General features: G+C 42.0%; 1 protein-coding gene across 1 annotated transcript in view; it reads right to left on the bottom strand.

Moving 5' to 3' along the window:
- LOC138520122 (tetraspanin-18-like) overlaps positions 1-22,051 on the bottom strand; it is a 473,481-nt gene that overhangs the window by 60,273 nt on the left and 391,157 nt on the right. Inside the window, exon 7 of the mRNA XM_069632620.1 lies at positions 7,258-7,341. Coding sequence (XP_069488721.1) covers positions 7,258-7,341 — 84 coding nt within the window. The remainder of the gene's footprint in view (positions 1-7,257; positions 7,342-22,051) is intronic.

Raw genomic sequence — 22,051 nt, forward strand, 5'->3', positions numbered from 1 at the left:
ATGTTAGGTTCTATGAAGTAATAGATTGCCTTGTACAAAGTATTGGTTATATATATGTGGAGATAAATATGAATGAACATTTTGTTACACCAAAAACACAGATAAAATAAGAGAATAAAGGGTAACATTGTGAAGTTAACAAACTACACCTTTATTCCTACCAATGTGTTTTTTTCTCAAAATATAGGCAGAATGCTAACAGTCTATCTCTTGATTTCTGTTCGCCTACAAGTACAAAAAGTTGTTTTTGAATGATTTTCTCTTTTTGTCCAAACACTTGAGCTCTCGCTTTATACAATTGAGCAAGCTAATGACTATGTTTCTTTGTTTATTTGTATTCTCTATTCATTTGTAAGATTACTAAACAATGGAAGTACTAGAATTTCATTGTTATATGTGACCTAAAGTAATAAAGGTCTACAAACTGGTTTTCCAGTCTTTCCAGAACTTGAATTTGTACACTTCCCTCCCAGGATACATAATCTGTTATATGCAAAGTACTGTACATGGAGAGGTATGAGAATTGTGTCTACAGCAAACAACTGTAGCCTAAATATTTGAGGTCAGGACCCCCTTGTTCGAAATATTTTTATAGCCTTACTGTCCTGTCCGGCCACAGGCTTTCCCTCAGGCTAAAAACCTATCTCAGGAAGCAGCAGGCTAAAGGCCTCTACCCCATCATCCTTGACCACTCCTGCCACCGCACACAGGATCCCGGTGGCCACCTCGCAGGCCATACAGAACTCTGTTGACCCTTACTTCTGAGGGTCTCAGTACTATGTTTGTACTGCAACCCACCAATCTGCAGGGGGGATCAGTTTCATAGTGCTCTCGATGCTGCGGTCCAGGAGCTCGAGAAACACTGCCACCTGCCGTAAATTTAAGGCCCAACCAACATCTTCCCCTATTTATCTGTCCCTCCGTCTCTGTGGTTGGTGCCCCTTCCTTTCCTCCCCTCCCCACCATACCTTACCTCTCCTGGAAAAAACAAAAAAAGCTATAAAAAAATAATCACAAAATACAAAAAAAATGTTCCTTTAGGAGCCACCTTTCACAGTTAAAAAATAGAACTTAAAAATAATTACTGGACTCCCTGCAGCCTGCATAGTCCATGGACAGTGGGAATGTCTGCAGACACCTGGAAAATTCCAGGCGTGGGGTGTGGGAATTAAAATAATTTTAATTGTTTTTCATTCAAACGGGGTGCCTCTTAAAATAACCTTTTTTTCTCTTTCTGGCTTTTAAATATGTTTTTGATTATTTGGTTTTATTTGCTCAACTGACAATGTTCTACTGAACTTCATTTTTTTTCTAACTTTCACCAAAAGTGATTCAAATTTTTTTTCTGTTTTTCCTTTTTTATTTACTTCAACTACAAAAAAATACTTCAATTCATATTTTATTTGTTCACAGAAACTGCTTTAATGCATTTTTAAGGTTTTCAAGAAATATCTGACTGCCCACATCAGTCAGATGCGCTCCATCTCTTCGAAGAATGTTGACAATATCAAATTTGATATTCTGACTATGAAAAGATGTCATGCCAACATCCCGCAAGAATGCACGCACAACTTTGTTCACACTGGCCTTGCTTTCTCATTTTGTGGACAAAATAAATTCAAACGCATCCACATTTGTCTTCGCTATCCGAGAAAAAAGAATGTTCGAATGTGGAAACAGTTCCATCAACTTTCCAAATGTATCCTTCATTGCAAACTGTAATGAAATTCCGGTACCATAGCCGAAACTGTTACCTCCACAGTCAATTACAATGATACTTCAAATGCACCATATTCTCAAAAAATTGGAGAAATACCTCCCACTTAATTTCTCAAACTCCATACCATGAAGCGTGAAATTCATCTAATTAAAGATTTTCAGGCAATCCGCAGTGCTCAGAATAAACCTTCTGCCAATGGAACCAAGATCCCCTAGAATCCATACACTCTACTTCCTCAAAGACATAGCCATAGCCATCTTCAGAGCACTCACCAAACAAAAATCCTGCTACCCTCTCTTCCTATACACAAAACCCAGGAAACCTGATTGGCTGATCCCTCGATGTCCACGGACATCCATGACTGTAATTACAATGCGCCAAAGTTACCACCAAAACAAACAAATGCCTACTTAACATTCCTTCACCCCAAATGTACTCACTAAACTATAGGACAATAAACAGTATACACCAACTGATATCTAACTACATCTATAATACTACAATAGCACTTTTAAAACCCAAAACAGTTTGAATACGCCAACAGGTATCTAACTACTTCTAAAATACCCTTCATTGCAATTCAATTCAAATATACCATCACAGTTATACTTACTGCAAAGCTTCTTTTAAAGTCCAATATAGTTAGAATATGCCTACAGGTATGTATCTTAGTACTGTAAACATTCCCTTAATTACAGCACACTTCAAACAAACATACTACACACTTACAAGGGATCAATGTGTTTAAAATGACACAATAAATAACAACATTTTTAGTGACACAACGAAAAAAACACATTTGTAATTCTTTTATTTGGGTGTCCCTCCAAACCCTCTGTTTCCCCAGCTTTACTAATGCCCCCCCAGATTCCCCAACCATGTTTTATCCCTCACCCCACCCCGCACATATACTTTTATTAAAAATGTTGACTTTTTTCCTTATTTGGATTTCACTGAAAATGTTTATTGTTATGATGTATTCACTATTAACACTGTGTACCACTTATACTCTTTTTTTTGTATCCTCCATGGATTTTTTTTTCCCAATTACCCAATGATGATTTCATGTCAGTACAACAACAGTGTAGCACACACCAATGTTGTACCAAACATAGTACATAGAATGTACTGTTTATGAGGGTCAGAAATGTAAATACATATGTAAAATGGTATGCACTTAAAGCTTTTAAACTATCCTGCTTGTAATTGTGCTGTTCTTTTCACAGAAAACCCCCCAGAAAATCAAGCTTTATTACCATATGCAACTAAGTAACCATGCCAAGTATTATCCTATTTGTTATCTTCACAAATAAACAAATACATATTCCATAAGCACTATCCTCAATTGTAGTACAAACATAAATACCATATACACATCAATTATATCATTCCACCATATTACAAATACTGTCTACACCTCTACAGTACCTATAATTACTGTACACATATTACTATACTATGTGTTGCCAGTGGCCAGATTCTTTGGGGCCTTTGCTACGGCCATGCCCCCAAGAATCTGACCACATCCACCACAATAGAATTAAGCCATATAACAAGTATGTACAATACACCTTCAAATAACAAGACCCGGCCTGAACCTCCTGCAATCCAAATGAGGACTGCAGACACTTACAATGACTGCGGACTCGGCGGCAACTGCACACCTTTTATTCACCTATAAAAACAGCTCCATGTCAACTCTATCCCCCTTCCCACCCTTTCCAGACTCCGTTTCTGCCACCAAATGAACCCAAATATGTTTTCCACATTTTTCCCTCACTGTGCGAGCCGAGACCACCAGCGGCTGTCCGCGGATCCAACATGGTGACTGTTTAAAAAAATATGACACAGCTCACCTTTTTTGCCATCTATTCAGTCGGTGTGTACGATGTCCGCAGACATCACGCCCGACCCTGATTGGTGTAGAGGTGTCCATGGAACATGAGTCAGCAGCCCGGACCCAGATATCACTATTTCTTTTTACCTACTTTTTGGGCATTTCCCAAGAAACTACGGGATGGATTTACACCAAATCTACAAAAGCACACTTTTCGTGAGCCAAGCATCCACGGTTTGGGCTGTAGGCATGAGCAAAATAATGTTTCCATTGCATCTATGAGGATTTCCACACATTCTGGGACCCCACTATAACCTTGCCACTCCTTAACAAAACTGCACCAAACTTCACAAACTCATTCTGAGGGAGCCGTATACTTTTCTTCCAAAGTCTGGTGATTATTCGTCCAAGGGGAGCAAAGTTATAAGCCACACAAAAAGTGCTCTTTCTATGAGTTGAGCAACTTACCTATACATCTACACTTCTGCTCTTGGAGCACTAATCTCCTCCTTTAGATTCTCATACCAACTCTTTGTGGGCAACACCAAAATATTCGACTCTTTTCTTAAACTCTCCTCTGATCTCTCTATCAAAATTTCAAACTGTCTCTATGCCATTAAATATTGGATGGATTTGCACTTTCTGATGTTAAAGTCTACCAAAACAGAGGTACTCTTCTTCCCTGCCGAAAGCTCTCTCTCATCTCTTCCTCTGCCTATCCAGTTCCCACATGACACACTCTCTGCTCTTCTTCAGCTAGAAACCTCAGTGTCATCTATAACCCTTCTCACACCTTCTCTACTTTCATCTCCAAAACTGGAACAGCAACTTGCCTCAACCTCCTAAACATTATGAAAATCAGGCACCTACTTCCTTTCAACACTGCCAAGCATCTCTTAACCACTCTTGTCTTCTCTAAACTGGACTACTCTGCCAGCATCCTCTTTGGGCTCCCCAATTATGCTCTCTGTCCTCTCAACAAGATCATTAACTTGGCTACCGGGACTCTCTACTTCCTTGTACCGTCACCAGGCTGGATGGCTGATGATGCAAAACAGGGCCAGATTTAAATGTCTTTTCCTGGTTCACAAATCTATCCATGGTAAAGTACCACTGTATCTATCCTGCTCTATCCAACTCTATATGCCTTCTCGTAATCTCTGCTTTGCTTCCTTGACTACCCTTGTGGCTCCTCGCCCTCCCTGTGCTTCCTCTTGCTTCCGGTCTTTCTCATTTCTTTCTCCACTTGCATGGAATTCTCTTGCTCCGGGCATCCGAGAATCAGTCCACATGGATTTGTTCAAAACCAAACTAAAAGCCTACCCCCTCGCCTCTGAGTTACCCTCTTAACCTGTGTCTGATTTGCCTAGTAGCTAACAGTTTCCCCTCGCCTCTAACCTGCCTCTGTCCCGCACTTCCTCTGCCTACACACTAGCACTTCACCCATCATGGTCACATCCCGAGCACAGCTGGCCGTACCGCCTACCTGCACTTAAAAATGTCCAATGTTGGTTGTCCTTAATCTATGTATGTCCACTTATTTATTGTCCCTGGTGCCTATTCCATTTACTCCCTTTCACAACCTGGTCAGAATGTCCCTCAAACTCATCCCATTCTAAGAAGCTCACTGCTTCTCGTCAAATCTGATTTCGTATCTATTGTTCGTTCTTTTGTGATAAAAAAAAACCTTCTTCCCCCTGTATATTAATAAATAAAATCAATAAATGCATATATATATATTTTCACTGATGAAACATCAATAGCAGTATAGGTATTATGGTTATGGTTACAATGCAAAACCAAACAAATACAGAAATGTGATAGTGATATTTAGCAGTGCAACCATAAGTCACTCACCTCTATGCACTGCTCATGATGAAGTAACACATGGCACCAACAGGTTTTCTAATATCTGGTTAAGGGATCAGATTGACATTCTTTTTTTTGTTTTGGGAAAATATATACAGCATTTTCTTTTATAAATCCCACAGCGTGGGATATAATTATTTTTTTATATTTTCTCTATTGCATTTGGGGATCCCAATCTGAATATGAACAGAGGAATGTCATTGGCCTATGCAGGGTGACTATGCTCATTTTAAGGGCCTCATTATGAGTTTGATGGCATTAATGGTAACACCACCAAACAGAATTACTGTTACTGAATACAGCACGCTGCTTGACGAGTCCGCATGGGAAGAGTCTGGATAAACAAGACGTATGTGGACCCTTTAATTATTCCCTTTTGTGGGGTCCCCGTGATCTGCATTGTGGAATTACAGTATTACCATATGTGGTACTACTATATGGTCAATATGGCATGCAGTAATGCTTTTGTGCAGTTGTTAAATAACCTCCAGACAAATATAGACAGTTTCCAAGAGTTCATTGTAAAATATGCAGTGTTATATTTTACCATTAATACCAAAATTATAATGAGAACCGCTTTGGGTCTGCATACCCTGATTTGGGTCAGCAGGTATGGGGATCTCAAATACCTTGGAGCTGGGATTTATAGCAGCCCTCTGAGCGAGCCCTGACTCTCCAGAGAGAAGGGGCATGCACCAGCTTGACAGACTGTTCCCCCTTTCAAGAAGAAGAATTGACAAATGTGGCCTTAGTTCCATGAGCTCGGGCAGAATTGTGGATCAAAAGGCTAGAATTATGTGAATGTTTTCCTGAAGCTTCCAATAGATAAAGCCCACGCACCAGCCACACTGCCTGTGTGCATGGCTGTGGGCAATAGTGTACAGGCATGTCGGGTAGGGTCAGTCGTTCCTAAGGGGCTGTGGGTGGGATCGCTGTGCCCAAGTGTGCCCAAGTGAAACCAAATGAAACCAAATGCCGTCTCCAAATTTGCCATGTCTGCAGACCATGCCATGGGCTCACTTTAAGTGGCAGAACTATAACTGGCACATTTCACGGGTTTTTGGGTTTTGTATTGTAATCACAAGTGGCTCATTATGAGATTGCCGGTGTTCTGGCAGTAATTCGGCCAGGATACCAGCAAATGGTAATACTGTTACCGCCATTCGGTCTGGCGGTATTGCCGCCAGATTCAGAGTGCGGGAAATCCCCATTCATGGAGTCCCATCACACTCCAGGGGGATTTTGACGGTATTACCGGCACCGGTAATACTGGTGCCGGTAATACCGGTGATGTTTGCCGATAAGGTGCCTGACACCTCCAGCTGTTAGCTGGAGGTAATTCAGGCCCCTTACCAGCGAACTTGTAGTTGGCCGGTGCGGAAACGTGCCGGTATACGTTAATACTGGCACCTTAATTCTGCACCGCCCAACTTGTAATGAGCCCCATTTTTCTCTAATGTTTTTTTGATAACATAACTATACCAGAGAACCATAACATCCCTTTGGAACCTCCCCTTTGGAAGAGTTAGAAAAATGAAAAGTAATGCATATATTGTACCAAGATGCATTTAGAATGGCACACACAAACACACAGCTAAAATGATAGGCCTGAGCACTGAAAGTAAGGCATACAGGTATACATGTACAAAGGCAGATAAAAAAACACACAAGCCAGAAGGAAACAGACAGGTAGGCCCCTTGGCACAGAGACAGGCAGTCACACAGGGAGACAGAAAGGCTAGCATGCAGGTAGCCATATGAAAAGAAAGATCAGCCAGCTTCACTGGCAAAAATAGGACCAGCGGTCGAAAATGGTTGTAACTGCTGTTACCTCAATCCCAAGAACCCCGAGACCCACAGCTCCCGTGATATTGATGTACTTTTGTAGGCCTTTGGCAATTGTTGTGAAGCACCCCTAAAAAGAGAGAAAAAAAACAATTTTGGGACCAAATACAAATCTCTTTTCAAGCATAGTCTGATAAATGGACAGTAACAGCTATATGAGAGTCTGCACTGCAAAGTGCTTCATATATGACAATGTTTTATAAGAATTATTCTCTGCACCTAAAATACATTTGAAAAATAGAGGAGAAAATGTGCATTAAGTATTTGATCCACAATTCTTACCGTTCTTATAAAAGGTGTGCTCTGAAGACTACACCAGCATGTTATGTTACGTTATGTTAGTGCTACTTATATAGCGCACCGTCACCAACGGAATTGGTCCCCAGGCGCTCTGGCGGATCTGTAAACAGGAAGGGTGGGGTAGGGTTAGTCGGGAGGAGGGGAGAAGGAGAGTGGGAGTGTGCTGTTGGCAGCTTCAGCTCGGTATACACCGAGTGCTGGGCTTTGGTGCTAGTATCGGATCTGATGAAGGCCTCGAGTGCTGTGGATGAAGTTTATGTGTTGTTGATGCGGTGTGGTAAAGTGCGTGCGGATTGCTGGGAGAGAGATGGTTGTGTTGTTTTGTGTGGGTTTAAGTATGCAGAAGATTGAGGGTTGGGTTAGTGGGGTCTGTATTCTGGTTCAGGTACTTATGATTCCGTTAGAGTTGTATACCTGTGGGTTTGGATGTTTCTGGGTCCTCGTGGGCCGACCCGATTTGGTGGTGTTGCACTGATCCAATTGTATCCTATTGAGTATGGTTTGGATTGGTGGGTGCGTCTGAACCTAATCTTCAGGTGTGGGACTGGGTGGGTGATATCTATTCTCAGGTGATCTTTTTTGACCCTGGTCGGTTAAGGCTGTGAATGGTTCAGGGTCGGGGTCGTGTTGAAGTGTTGTCCTAGTGGATCCGTCTTGGTGAGCGAGTGTATTCAGACGTTTGTATCCTTCTGTCCTGGCTGGTTCTTTGATTTTGTAGGGTGAACATCCTTGGGACTGTTGTTTTCTTGTAGTTTTGTGTGGTGGGGCATTGGGCTTCCTGCTTTGTATCGGTGGACAGAGTGTAGTGATGAAACATTCTGTTTCTCACCCATTGCATTGGGGCCCGTGTGCAGTGCTTGCTTTCCCTCTTTATGTTTTGTTCTTAGGGCTGTTGGGGAAGGTCATAGTTAAGGTCATGGTCCTCTTGTTGATTCGTTCTAGTCTTTCTGTCTTAGTTTGCTATGTTCACTGTCTTTAGTCGTATTGCGACTGTCTCCCGTTTGGTCCTTTAGTATGCCATGGGATATTTACCTCAGCTTTTCCCATTGGTTGATCATGTGTATCAGGTTCGCTCTACGTTCATTGATGTTTTTAGTTATGTCGGTGCCCCTGTGGCCAGTCTTTCTAGTTATGACGTAAAGAGCCAGGTTTTGAATAATTTCCTGAATAATAGGTGTTTTCATGTGTCACGTATGTACTTTGGAAGGTCGTTCCAGGTTTTCGGGGCTTGGTGAGAGAAGGAGGATCCTCCAAGTTTTCTTTTGTTGTAGGGCTTCGGTTCCAGGCGGATGTCCATGCTTGATCTGAGTGTTCTTGTCGGTTGATGTAGGCGCAGTTTGTCTCTTAGGAACTCAGCGCCTTTGTTGTGTACTGCCCTGTGCGTAATGCACATTGTTTTGAATTTTATTTGTTGTTTTATTGGTAGCCAATGTAGTGTTTTCAGCGCTGGTGCGGTGTGTTCTCTTCGGGGTAGTTTCAGAAGAAGTCTTGCTGCCACGTTTTGAATGCGTTGTAGTTCAGGCATGCCTAGGTATAGGCTATTGGCGCAGTCTACTTTAGACATGATGAGGGTGATGATGGTGATTGTTTTATTGGCGAACAATAAGAACGGTAAGATTCTCTTTGCCGCTCGCAGGAGGGAGAAGCATTTCTTGAGGAGAGCGATTACTTGTGGCTCTAGCGTGAGGTTATTGTCCATCAGAACCCCCATGAGTAATGGGGGGGTTCTTAGGTTGGATAGAATTGGTAGGGGACCAGTTTTTTCATCAACTCCAAACATTACAGGCGGGAGCAGTGTGAAGAGTGAAGAGAACAAGTATTAGCCAATGTCTGGTAGTATCAATGGATGTTCAGTCCATCCAAATTTTCTGGGGAATGTAGGTGTTGTGGAGACTTGAAGACTTCTAGCCAATTAGGTCTGAGGGCAAAGAGATCCTGTCTATCCTGAGACTCTTTTGAGTCTATTCAACAATGTGCAGCCCACAAACCCTTAGGAGTTTAATGAGACAGGGTTGACTGGGTACTGTTAAGTGTCTAGAGAGAGAAGTGTTATCTGGAGATCCTGGGTGTCTATTGCGATTCTAGGGAGTAGGTGGTTATCTGCAGACTCTTGTGAGTATAATGAGACATGGGTTGTATGGGACGGCTGTGAGCCAGTGAGACGTCTGCTGTGTGGAGATTCCTGTGAGTCTATTTGGACGTGGGTTGCCTGGTGATCCCTCTGAGTCTAGGAGATAGCGTGTGTGTGCCTAAGGAGACATGAGGCCATCTTGTCTCAGACCCCTGTAAGTGTAGAGTTTTGTGGGTTGTCTGGAAACTCTCATGAGTCTAGGCAATACAGTCTTTCTGAGCTCCCTGTGAGTCTAGTGAGATTTGGAATGTCTGGATAAGTGTGGACACCTATACCTCTAGCCAGAAGTATGTTTCATGGACAATCCAGTGAGATGTGGCTTGCCTGATGTCTCCAGTGAATATAAAAACCTAAGCTGTCTAGAAATCTGTGGCAACAATGGATTGGTCCAGAAAGACCTAGGCTGCCTGCAGACCCATGTGCAGAGTGAGACCTTGGCTCACAGGAGACTTCTGCCAGTTCACATGGATACTCGTATCAGGAGACGTCTAAGTACTGGAACCTTAAAAGAGATTAATGAGCTGACTGGAGATGCCTGTAACACCAGGGCCAGCATGAGGGGGTTTTGCTCCCCTAGCCAGGAATGGCCAACTAACGGCTCCCACCCACTGCCAGTTTTGTGTATCACTGCATCACTGGAACACATAGAGACCCTTACATTTAGTAAATAGTTGGCTGTGGCATGCTTCCGCATAGGACATTGCATATACCTTAATACTAGTGCTTTAAGTAGAATAAGGAATCGAGAGCGACCTAAAGCATCAAAAGACTATATTTGGGGGCCAGCTAAGACTCAAACGTGGCATAGGGAGCCCTTAAAAGATGGGTGGCCAATTATTATTATTATTTATAGCTTATATAGCGCCACACACCCATAATCCTCAGACCGCTGTGATGAATCTCGGGTTGCCGTCACTGCTTGCGTAGGGGGAGCCCCTTGCCATGAGGCCAGGGAGGTGAGGCTGCTCCCCGACAGTCCCCCTGTGGGTGGTACTCAGCAGGTGGATCTCCTTCGACCAGTGACGAATATTGTGGGAGAACGTGGCTTCCACCTAAGACCCGTACCTCTGCTGCACCCCCACCTTCTACACCCCTACCCTTCTATCCTACATACCTCTATTGGATGCAAGAAGTCGAAAGGACAGAGACGAGGAAGAATAGGGATGACTATCATGAGCCACTACAATGTGAAAAGGGAGAGGCGCAGATCTGCAGGGATCAGTCAGATTAACCTGTCTGAGCGATCTAGTTTTCAGTCACAGCACTTAATGGATACCGACATAAACACTAATGATGGACTGTTTTAATTTCCTGACCTTTTTTGTCTTTTTTTGCACTTTTTAATGCAAATAAACGTGGGGAGAGATCCCGCACAGCCCCAATTATTGATACCCCACCCCACTTACCATCTATATTTCTGTGGAAAAAGTGAACATTTTCGAGCAAAAAACACCAATTTTCGGGTTTGCAGTAAAGGGCCTCGACCTTTCCATCATATCCATATTGCACTAAGTTCTGAGTTCCCTATACAGAGAATGAGTAAATAATGTTTTGAGTGTGGGGGCAGAACACATCCTTTTCTAACACCATCTTTAACTTTAAACTCAGTAGTTGCAGTCCCAGCATACTTACATCTCAAAAAGACCATGCTGTTACTATGCAAAGGTATAATAATTCTAAGTAGATTAAGCTTAATGCCCATTTTAAATTGAACTAACACCAATTTATGCGTTTAAACCATGTGAAATTCTGCTGCTAAGTGCATGCACTCCACGAAAAGTGTTTCCTTGCTTATGTCGACCAATTTGGCTAATATTAAACATACATTCATATACTGAATATCAGCTCCCATACCTCTTTGAATCTTAATTGTGCAGATGACATTATCTCGTTTGTCACAATCCAATCTTCCCACTTGGTTTAAATGACTTTCCCAAAAACGTTTAGGGTGCTGTCATGAAGGGAAACAGTTCTACAACAGGATGGAGATGGCCTATTCCCCTTCTTAAATATGGGACTATGACTGCAAATATCCTGTATATGTGTTTAAGAATTAGAACTCTTTATTTTAAAAACATTACTTAGTGGTGTCCAGACTTACAAATTGGTCTTGAAAACATTGATTGAGACACCTTCAAAGCCGGGTGCCTTGTTAGCCTTTATTCTCCTTATAGCATGTCTACTTTATTTAAGGTACATCTTATTATATTCACATCATTATTAGTAATCAAATCCCACCAATCATGATTTATAACTACTTCCCCATCAATTGGCTTATATACATTTTCAAAATGTTTGTCCCAATCTTCTCTATTCATATCCATCACTATTGCACTAGTATGTTTATTCCCTGGGCGCCTAGCAACCAAATTCAAAAATGTATGCAAATTGCTCTCTCTTTGTCAACACTGGATCGGGGAGGAAGGATAGCTCAGGGGTAACGCGTTTGTCTTGGAAGCAAGACAACGTGGCGCAACACAGATTCAAATCCTGATCCTGTGCTCAGAAACCATTTGCTGGTATTTAGCACTACAAATGAAAAATAAATGAATAAACCTCCAACAGTCTTATCTGATAGCTCTGCTTCTATCCTTTTAGGGAGTTTGCAGAACATTTAATTCCGTAACAAATCTTACAAACATTCTTCGGGTCAGATTTTACAAGAAGCCTAGGTTGTAGTATTTGATATGTTTTATCCAACCAGCTGTCCCCACCCAAATTTAAACAGTTCAATATGTTTGTATGATATGTGTTAAAGATTTTATTAATCCAGTGTGGTGAAGTTTTCTTTTGAGATTTTGTCATTGTTGTGTATCAGGAATCAGGTAGCCAAGAGAACACGCTGTGGCCAAGCACATGGTGCTGGCATTAACACTTATTTATTTCATTCCACAGTTATAGGTGTGAATAAGGGAAGTACTTGCACTCTGCTTAGATGGTAATTCTAAACATGCCTGCAAGTTAGTGCTCAGGAAAATAACATTAGTCATTCATTCATGCCATGCTTTATTTCGGAATTGACTCCATGAAAGCAATTCAAAACAAACACAATATGAATCCATACAAAAGAATATATACAGTTTATAAAAATAGTAATTTATACAAGAATAAAATATCTCAATGTTGACCTAGATATCAATTAATATATCTACCCTCAAAGGATTATATGCCATAATCCACATAGCGTAAATTGATATATGTCAAAGCAATGCCAGAATGCTATTATATTGCTATTATATTGAGGTATATTTTTCACAGTGCATCAATTAAGCAATAGAACCCGAGCGTCGGGGGCATTACCGTCTCAGGTAATGCCCCCGACGCTCGGGTTCTATTGCTATTAGTACACCGGCCCACAAAAATTGCGTGACCGGGGCACTAAAAGCTATTTCTTTTCGTCCTGAAACGCTGCAGCGTTTCGGCGCTGCGGCGTTTCAGGAGAAAAAAAAACGACCAAGATAATGGCTGCCGCCATGGAAAGGGAAAACGGAGTCCGTTTTCCCTTTCCATGGCGGGCATCGGGAGCGGACGCGCTGGGAACACAAGTGTTCCCAGCGCGTCCGCGCCCGAAAAAGGATCAAAAATAAGGTAAGTGGGGTTTGGAGGGCGGGAGTGGGATGGGGGAGAAAAAAAAAAAACGTACCTGCGTCCCTGGCGGGGGACGAGGGAAGCCTCCAGCCGTGTGGAGGCGCAGAGCGGGGATGGCCCCGCTCTAAGTCTCCACACGGCTGTAGGCTTTCCTCGTCCACCACTGGGGACGCAGGAACAAGAAGGTAAAGGGGGGGGCGATTTAGGAAAAAAAAAATTCCTTACCCGGGTCCCCGGCAGGGGGCGAAGGCAGCCTCTCAGCCGCGGGGAGGCTCGGAGCGGGGATGGCCCCGCTTCGAGCCTCCTCATTGGCTGAGGGGCTGCCATGCCCCCCGCCAGAAACAAAGGCCGTGGAATCCCGATGAAGGGATTCCCGGCCGGGTAGGGACCTGGCGAGAGCCAATCAGAATGGCTCTTGCCTTCTGATTGTCTCTCGCCGGGTTACTAATATATATTATTATAGTTGTGAAAATGTTTCTCTAAATGACCAGGTTCTCTATATGTACTCCGATAATGCATAAATGATGTCCTCATGGTCAATAGTTTTGCATAAGAGGAGAGGCGTATTAACTGTTCTTACACTGGCATTTATTTCAGCAAACTATTGCATTTGTTTTTCTTATTTCATTACCATTAGAGGCGTTGTAGAAGGACTGTGTGCATGTCTATCTACTCTGCATTACTAATGTTACATGTCAGCAAAAACTATGCTTGGAAATGTTAGGGTAAGCACAGTGATTTTAAGGGTTAGCAAGGTGGTGGGGATAGGTGTGAGCCAACTTGGAAAGGAGAAGGTGGGAATTAAGGGGAGAGGCAGTAAGGGTGAGCATGGTAGGCAGGGATGAGCTAGGATTGGGGGTAGGAAGTGTGAGCTAGGGTGGGTAGGTTATTCGGGGTTAGCAGGGGTGTGTTTGGGTTAGTGGACATAGGCTGGGGTGGTTAGGGATAAGACAGAGAAGTTATGGGTACAATGGGGTGGGAGGTTTGAGTTATGGTGGGGAGATTTGGGAGAGGGTTGCGACAGAGTTGAGTGCGTTGAGGGTGAGTGGTGGTAGAACGTGTCAATGTACAGAGTAGTGAGATAGGGTGGGAGTAGAGAGGGAAATTAAGGTAGGTGGTGCAGACATCTGTGAGAAAAGTTTGGTGGAGGTAGTGAGGGGGAGGAAGGGTAGATGGTTTAGAAAGGGTGTGGAACACTGGGAGTTGAAAGTTGGTTGAAATGGTGGGTGGTTGAAGGTAGAGAGGGTTGAAGAAACGTTTCAGGTTGTAGTGAGGAGTGAGGGTGAGTGGATGGGGTAGAAAGGGTGAGGAAGAGTGGATAGGTGCGGGCAGAGTAGAGTGAGGAATGGTAAATGATGATCAAAAGTGTATGGAACAGTGGGTAACTGGGGCCAGAGAAGTCTGAGAAAGGGTGGGTGGGGTTAGAGAAGTTTGAGGATGTGTGGGTTGGATAAAGAAAGTCTGAGAAGAAATAGACTGGTGGGGTGGAGGAGGGAGGAATCAGAGAGAGAATGTGGGGAAGAGTGGGTTGACAAGAGATGTGAGGAAGCATGGATGGGAGTAGAGATGAGTGTGGGAGGGCCAGTGGGTGTTCAAGGCTGCAGAGGGGAGAATTGGAGGTGGTAGACCATTTGAAAAGAGTGTGTGGCTGGTAGAGAGGGGCAAGGAAGGGTGGTGAGGGTAGAATGGGGAGGGGGAAGAGATGGACAGGGCAGGAGTAGAGTGGCATCAAAAGGTATAGGGAGGTTGGCGGTTGAGTGTAGTTGGCTCGCCAGTCATGAGGGTGGGGAGGTAGTTATAGAGTACGAGTGGGTTTTAGGGGAAGAGTGGATGCATGGGGTTAGAGCGGGGTGATAAGAGTGGGGGGTTGGCAATGGGGATGGTAACTAGAGTTCTGTGAGGAGTTGAAATGGTGGTGTGGAGTGCAGTTGTGAGGTGGAGAGGGGCAGGGTGGTGGAGTGCCATGAAGTAGTGGATGGGTGTGTTGGAGTGACGGTGTAAGTGGTGTGGTGGAGTTGAGTTGAGTAGTAGTGCAAAGAGGTGTGGGGTGTGGAGTGGTGCCATGGAGTGGGGGACTGGTGGTATGGAGTGGGAGTTTAGAGTGGCGTGGGGGATGTGGTGTGCTCATGTAGGGGGTGGAATTGTGGAGTGGTGGCCTGGGGTGTGGGTTTGGAGAGGTGTAGTATTGAGTGTGGGTGTGAAGAGCGTATGTGGGTGGAGGTGTGGTAGTGTGGATGTGTGGAGTGGTGTGGAGCTTTGGTGTGGGGTGCGGTGCGGCTGTTTGAAGCTTTGCGGTGGTGTGTTGGTGTGGGAAAGTAGAATGGTGGTTGGGAGTGGTAGGGTGTGTAGTGTCGTGGTGGTGTGTATTGGGGTTTGGTTGTGTGGACAGAGAAGTGTTAATGTAGAGTGGAATGAGGTGTGGGGGTGGCATAGTGGAATGGTATGATGGGATGTGGAGTAGTGGTGGACTGCTGACTGTGGGAGGAAAGATAGGTCAGTGGTGATCTTTTGTGAGGTAAGTCTGCAGACAGGAATACCTGCATCAGAATGTGAGGTGAGGCACTTCATGCAGCAACAGTTAACCTGCTCTGCTGATAGGTTCACCTGGGAGCAAAAAGAAGAGTGTGCTCATTGGCAGCAACAGGAAAAAAACAATGAATGGTTGTTACATCAGCCATGTCATGCCAGAGGCGTTGCCAATTCCCATGCCAACTAGAGAGTCTACTTCCTAACATCTATTTTCCTCTCTGTTTTACCTGTTGCAGTGTCTTGCCCATTTAAGTGGCTAGCGCCTCACAATGTACCATAATTACAATTACTTTAGAGTATACCAAAGAATCGTAAAGGGGCATGAATTAAGAATGTAACCTCCATTGCTTCTTAAGAATTTCGTTAAATGTACTTTCTTTGACTCAAATTGAGACCGAATTAGATTATTACGGTTTTAACAACATATAATAATGGAGTGAGGTCATTTGAGCAGCATTTCTTTACACTGTTTAGTGGAAATAATTTTGTTTTTTGGGGTCAACATTCATTAAATTATTTGTTGATGCAGTGTACAATGATTCTTTAAGCTTTTGATTAAAGAGTTGTTTTCAAGAATGGATTATATCATACACGCTGTAATTAAATCACTTTATATCTGCGTAAAACGTGGATGGTCAACACGATCTGAGTAATTATAACTTTGTTTCATTTGTATGCAGTTTGTAACATACATTAAACTTTAATCTTTTAAGTATTATATACCGCTTATTTTAGCAGACTTACAATTTGGAATGACATAGAAATTGGTGAATTTGCTTTCATATGCATTACTACCGTAGTCAGCCACATTTGGTGTTTCATTTAAGAACTACTTTAGATGTTACGTTCATTACTTGTTCCTTTTTATATTTTTATTGTAGGTAAGTGAACAATACAATAGGAACTTTTCAATACAAGACATTTCGTTTGTGTACTGTTATGATGTAATGTTGTTCAAACGCCATGCTTACGGAGATAGCCTGGTCACCAAAGCGTGTCTCCTCCTTCTTTGAGTTCCACGTGCAGGGCAGGTTATGTGTGGACTGCGCGGTTAGCAGGGATGCCACTCCCTCAGTCGTACATGCTCTACACTGGTGTTTTTCATATGATTAGTGTCCTGACGCTTATTGTGGTTGATTTTCTTTTATTCAGCAATGGACCTGTAGATACGGTGCTGAGATCATAGAAGTGTACTGTAGCGCACTGCACTTTAATCATTGTATATTGCGAATCATTGAAACCAGTTTTAATAGGGGTTTAGCTGCTTGTTAAGTCATGCTACTAAAATGTGTCTTTTAATTGTAAAGGGTACAAGTAGTTGTACGAATTGGAATGACATTGCGGTCACTTGCCGACTCTTTTTTTTTTTTTTTTTTTTATTAATTTGTTTGGCTGATATTCAACCTTTCAAATATTTGATATAAAGCAAGCACAGTAAAACACAGGTTAAAGGTTAGTTATTTCGACTCTAACAACATGTAACAACTTAAAATTCAATACATTTCATCTTTGACATACAAGGCAACATGAGATTGTCTAATATCTCCTTATATTTGCAACAGTTTCATCTAATGGAGGATAGTAGTTATAAATTTAACTAAAGCGATTAAAATCGCTGGGCGTTCACTATTGATTAGTAGGCCCCAAATTTCATCCTCAGAACGAGAGCAATAGAGCTGTAAGGAAGTTTTAAAATATATTTGCCGTAGTGTTTCCAATGTAGAGCAGGATACTACTAAATGTTTAAGGGTTTCAATACAGTTGTTATCTTTGCAATACCGACACCATTGGTTTTGCGTTTGGTTCTTATCACGTCTAGATAGAATTTCGTGTGTGGGTAAAAGATTAAAGCGTATTCTCATCATCTGAGCTCGTACAAAGTGTGAGGGACTCTGTTGTAAATATTTTTCCATTATACCCACTTTTTTGGGGTAAAAGGTGGTCCAAGAGAAATCAACTAAATTTACGCAAAGATCTTGGGTCACAATCCAATCATGTAGGAGCAAAGTTTTTTTCGCTTTGGTTGGATTTGCGATTAACATCTGCAAAGAGATATTAGCTTCAGTAAGCGTGTTAATTACATTTTGAAGCCAAGCTTTTGGAAATCTGTCAACAGATGTTAACAAATAGTGCGCTAGAGTGTTTAACACATTTTTTTCAGAAACACCAATTAGACATTTTCTAAAAAAGCAACACATTTTCCATAAGACATAACAATGGATCGAATTTAAGCCCAATTCAAGTCTCAACAATGCCGTTGGTGTACAATTAGGTAATCTGAATACCAATTTCCAAAACGTGCCTTCAAGCTTATCCCAGTATTTTCTAGATTGCACTTGTTGGGAATCAGCTCCGTAAGATATGATGGGAATTACTTTTTGTTTATAAAAAAGCAGCACATGTTTAATTGTGAATTTCCCATATTTATGCAAAATGATAGAGGCTTGAGAGGCTAAAGACTGAATTTTTGCTTTTAGAATAGATAGTTGTAACTGGGGGGCTATGCTTCCAGTAAAGTGTATGCCTAAGTATTTGTAGGTGTTAACTATACAGAGATTTCCATTATTTAGTCTCCATTTGCATCGTTTGAGTTTTGCCTTGACTTTATTGTTTTTTTGACAAATCAACACCTGCGTTTTTTCTGTGTTGATTATCAGATTATTCGTTTTGCAATATTTTTCAAGACATTGGATCAGATTTTGAAGGCCTCTGGGTGTTTGGGATATCAATACTAGGTCGTCAGCATAAAGTAACCATTGAATTCTTTGTGATCCTAATTTCGGCGCATCACTTACTGTTTCCTCAAAATCTGATCCGAGATCTAAAAGGAAAAGATTGAAGAGCGTTGAAGCTAAAATGCATCCTTGTTTTACCCCTCTTTCCGATTTTACACTTCTGGATAATGATCCTTCAGTGGATAACCTGATCTGAATCGTTGTGTCTGAGTGAAGTTCCTCAATAATGCGGAGTAGTGAGTATGGACAACCAAACCTTCTTAGTTTGGAAAATAACAAATTTCTGTCAACGGAGTCAAAGGCACCGCGAAAGTCGACAAATGCCATAAAGAGATTTTGGTTGCAATTGATGTATTTAGTTTTTAGTAGATTAAGAACAAACATGTTTGGCGTCGTGCCAAGACCTGAGACGAAACCAGTTTGGAAAGGATCACGCATATTAGCTAGATTCATCCAAATGTTCAGTTCTTTAAGGACAATCCTGGTATAAATTTTACCAGGTGCATCGAGCAACGCAATGGGTCTGTAACTTTCAGGTCTTTCACGATTACCCTTTTTGTACAATGGGACTATGATGGAATGTTTCCATGATTTGGGTAGAGTTTGGGAATAATTGATTTGTTGAAACAAGGAGAATAAAATGTTGGACCACAATTCTGGGTTTAGTTTAAAGATGTAATTAGACAGCCCATCTGGTCCTGGAGCTCTTGAGGGACTTATAGTTTGAATGTAATACAAAATGTCCGTTCTGTCTATTTTAAGAAAGAAAGGACTAACCTTAGTTTGGGGGGATACTGGAATAACATGAAAGGGCAACGAGAGGATTCTTTGAAAGTATTCAATCCATGTGGATTCCGAGACCTGTTGAATTTGTTTACAGACTTGTGAGGTTGAGGACGACTCGTTTATGGCTTTCCATGTACGTGCGGTGTTTTTGTCTTTTGTCAGTTCTAACATATGTTCTCCATCTGTTTGTAGCATCTGGGCTTTATGGTGTCGCATCCAGTTTTTAAAGTTTGTTTTTAACTGTTTAAGTTTTTGGAAGCGGTCGCATATTGGCAATAACATGGTTTCACGCTTTGCTTTCCTGAAAGATGCTTTCTTCTCTTTGATTTCCCAGTCAAACACATGGGAGTGTGTCTTGTAGGGTCTCGGTCTGGTATGAGCTTGGGTCATGTTTTGTAGGATATCATAATAAACTGAACTTTGTACGATGCCACCATGAGATCTGTCAAAAGCAGAGTCCAGCATCATACCAAATTGAGTAATAGTGTCTGGAGTCCAACGCACTCTGTTAATGCCGTTGTTTATCGCAATAGAATGCTTCCATTTTGTTTCATTGATTGCTAATTGTCAATGAGGCATGGTCCATTGAAGGCATAGCAAATTATGATCGCTATTTTGGGATTGATCAATTTTGAAAACAGGAGAAAGCAGGAAAAGTGAATCCGAGACATAAATGTAGTCGATGATTCCACTACTCTCTCTCTGTGACCATGTATTTTGTGGAGGATCATCATGGGGTCCTAATCCATTCATCATTTGAAAGCCTCTTGACTTCATAAGGTGGTCCCATGAAATTCTACGATTTTGTTCAGAAGCTCTCAATTTTGTGATGCAGTGAAGATTTAGATCACCTGCTACAATTGTGTGAGATATTTTAGGTACAGCTGTTAGATAATTCAGTAAAGCTGATACAGCAGAGATAAATTCAGAGTCATCAATTTTAAGAGGGTTCCAATACAGGTTAACTAGAGCATACAGAACGGAATTGATAGATACAACCGTTAGTTGCGAGAAATGGTTTGAAGAATATTTGTGTAAGATGGATATATTTGCACTGCTTTTAATAGCAGTCACAAGGCCACACATAGGACGGCCTCTTAGATTTTTCAAAGCTAACGTATTGTGAAGCTCGTGATTATCCCATAGGATTTGTTTCGCAATCCAAGTTTCCTGTAGCATTACGACATCATACTCCCAAAGTGATTTATTGTTATGTCCCAAGAGATGACCAAAACCACGTGTGTTCCACGAGACAAGGGATACAACAACATTCACGTTCTCTTGCTCTAGTTAACTTTCATTAGCTTTGCAATGGCAATTACATTTCCCGCTTATGACATGGTTTGAGTCATGATTGTCAACATCGCTGCGCCAAGTAACATTCTTTTTTACACTTTCTTTAGCATGATGGCTAACCTCAGGCTCACTTTGCGCTTCACATATTACCAGAAAACCCATGGAAAAAAGGACATCCCTCGCCTGCCAAACCAAATTTTTGATTACTCTTGAGCGGAACCATAGTCTGACTATGCTCTGTTGTTTGGGCATTATAAACTCAACTTGTTCGATGTCAGAACTAATGACATCATTCAAAGAGTCTATCTCAAAGAATATTTCAAGAATGGATTGGCGGTTTAGTGTATATTGAGTATAAGGGTTGGGGCGACAGCTCAACACCAATGATCCTAAATCAGGGTGATATGGTTTTAGTTGTGATTTTTCTTGAGCAGTAGACCTATTATGATTCAATAATATCGAAGGTCTAATGCAAGTTTCGCCGTTGTTTTTTGTTGGCAATAGAGCTTTGACCAATTGAGCTATTTCTGATTCATGTTTGTCCTTACAAAGGGAGGAGGAAAGCTTGTCATCTGTACGGGCACCAGCACGAGGAGATTGAATATTGGTGACATCAGAATATGTTGATTTGCCAGCAGCCTCTATGTTTGATCGATCACTCGAGACTTGTAGCTCACTCGATGAAGCGGGTAGAGCAGGTGAGTTTAAAGATAAGGGGGTTATAAGATTTCTTTGGGCTGGGCATTGGGCCATATAAGCATCCACAGCTTTCCTGATCTCGTCACGCCGGGTTGCCGCATTACTCATTGAGCTATTAGCTAGATTGCTCGGCTGATCAGATGTCGATGCATATGAGCTTGCATGGGAATCTACTGCTTTAATCAGATCATCCAGCGGCTCGTAAGGAGTTGCTTTTTGATTAAGCAGAGAGGAAATAGACGACTGTTGTTTACGGGTTTGTGCTAATAACTGGTATTTTTTTACTACAGCAGAGGAAGCAACTTGAGTATTTTTATTCGGCATTGTAAGACGTTTGATAAACTGTTTGGATGCAGCTGTCATAGGCTGGATGGAACCTGTCATATTTTTAGGTTTTTTAATCGCTCTATTGGGCACTTTTTTAGCGCCCGATTGCTTTGTCTTTGGTTCCTTCTTTGAAAAGATAGCATATACATTAATGTCTTTTGTACTTGAAGGATTTTTGTTCTTTTGTTTAGCTATTGGAACCGATGCAACTATGGCATTAGTTGCTTGATCACCAATGATGTTGGGAAAACAAGGGAGGACAGGGGTCCATGTACTCGTGTCAGGGCGAGTATTAACATCCACTTCAAAGACAGATGGGGCAGCTGAGTCTGCTGTCGTTGGATGTTGAGTTACTTTTAAATCAGATGTTGTTATATTGTTACGCGTTG

This window comes from Ambystoma mexicanum, chromosome 13 (genome assembly GCF_040938575.1).
Source record: "Ambystoma mexicanum isolate Mex_15411 chromosome 13, UKY_AmexF1_1, whole genome shotgun sequence".
NCBI classification, from domain to species: Eukaryota; Metazoa; Chordata; class Amphibia; order Caudata; family Ambystomatidae; genus Ambystoma; species Ambystoma mexicanum.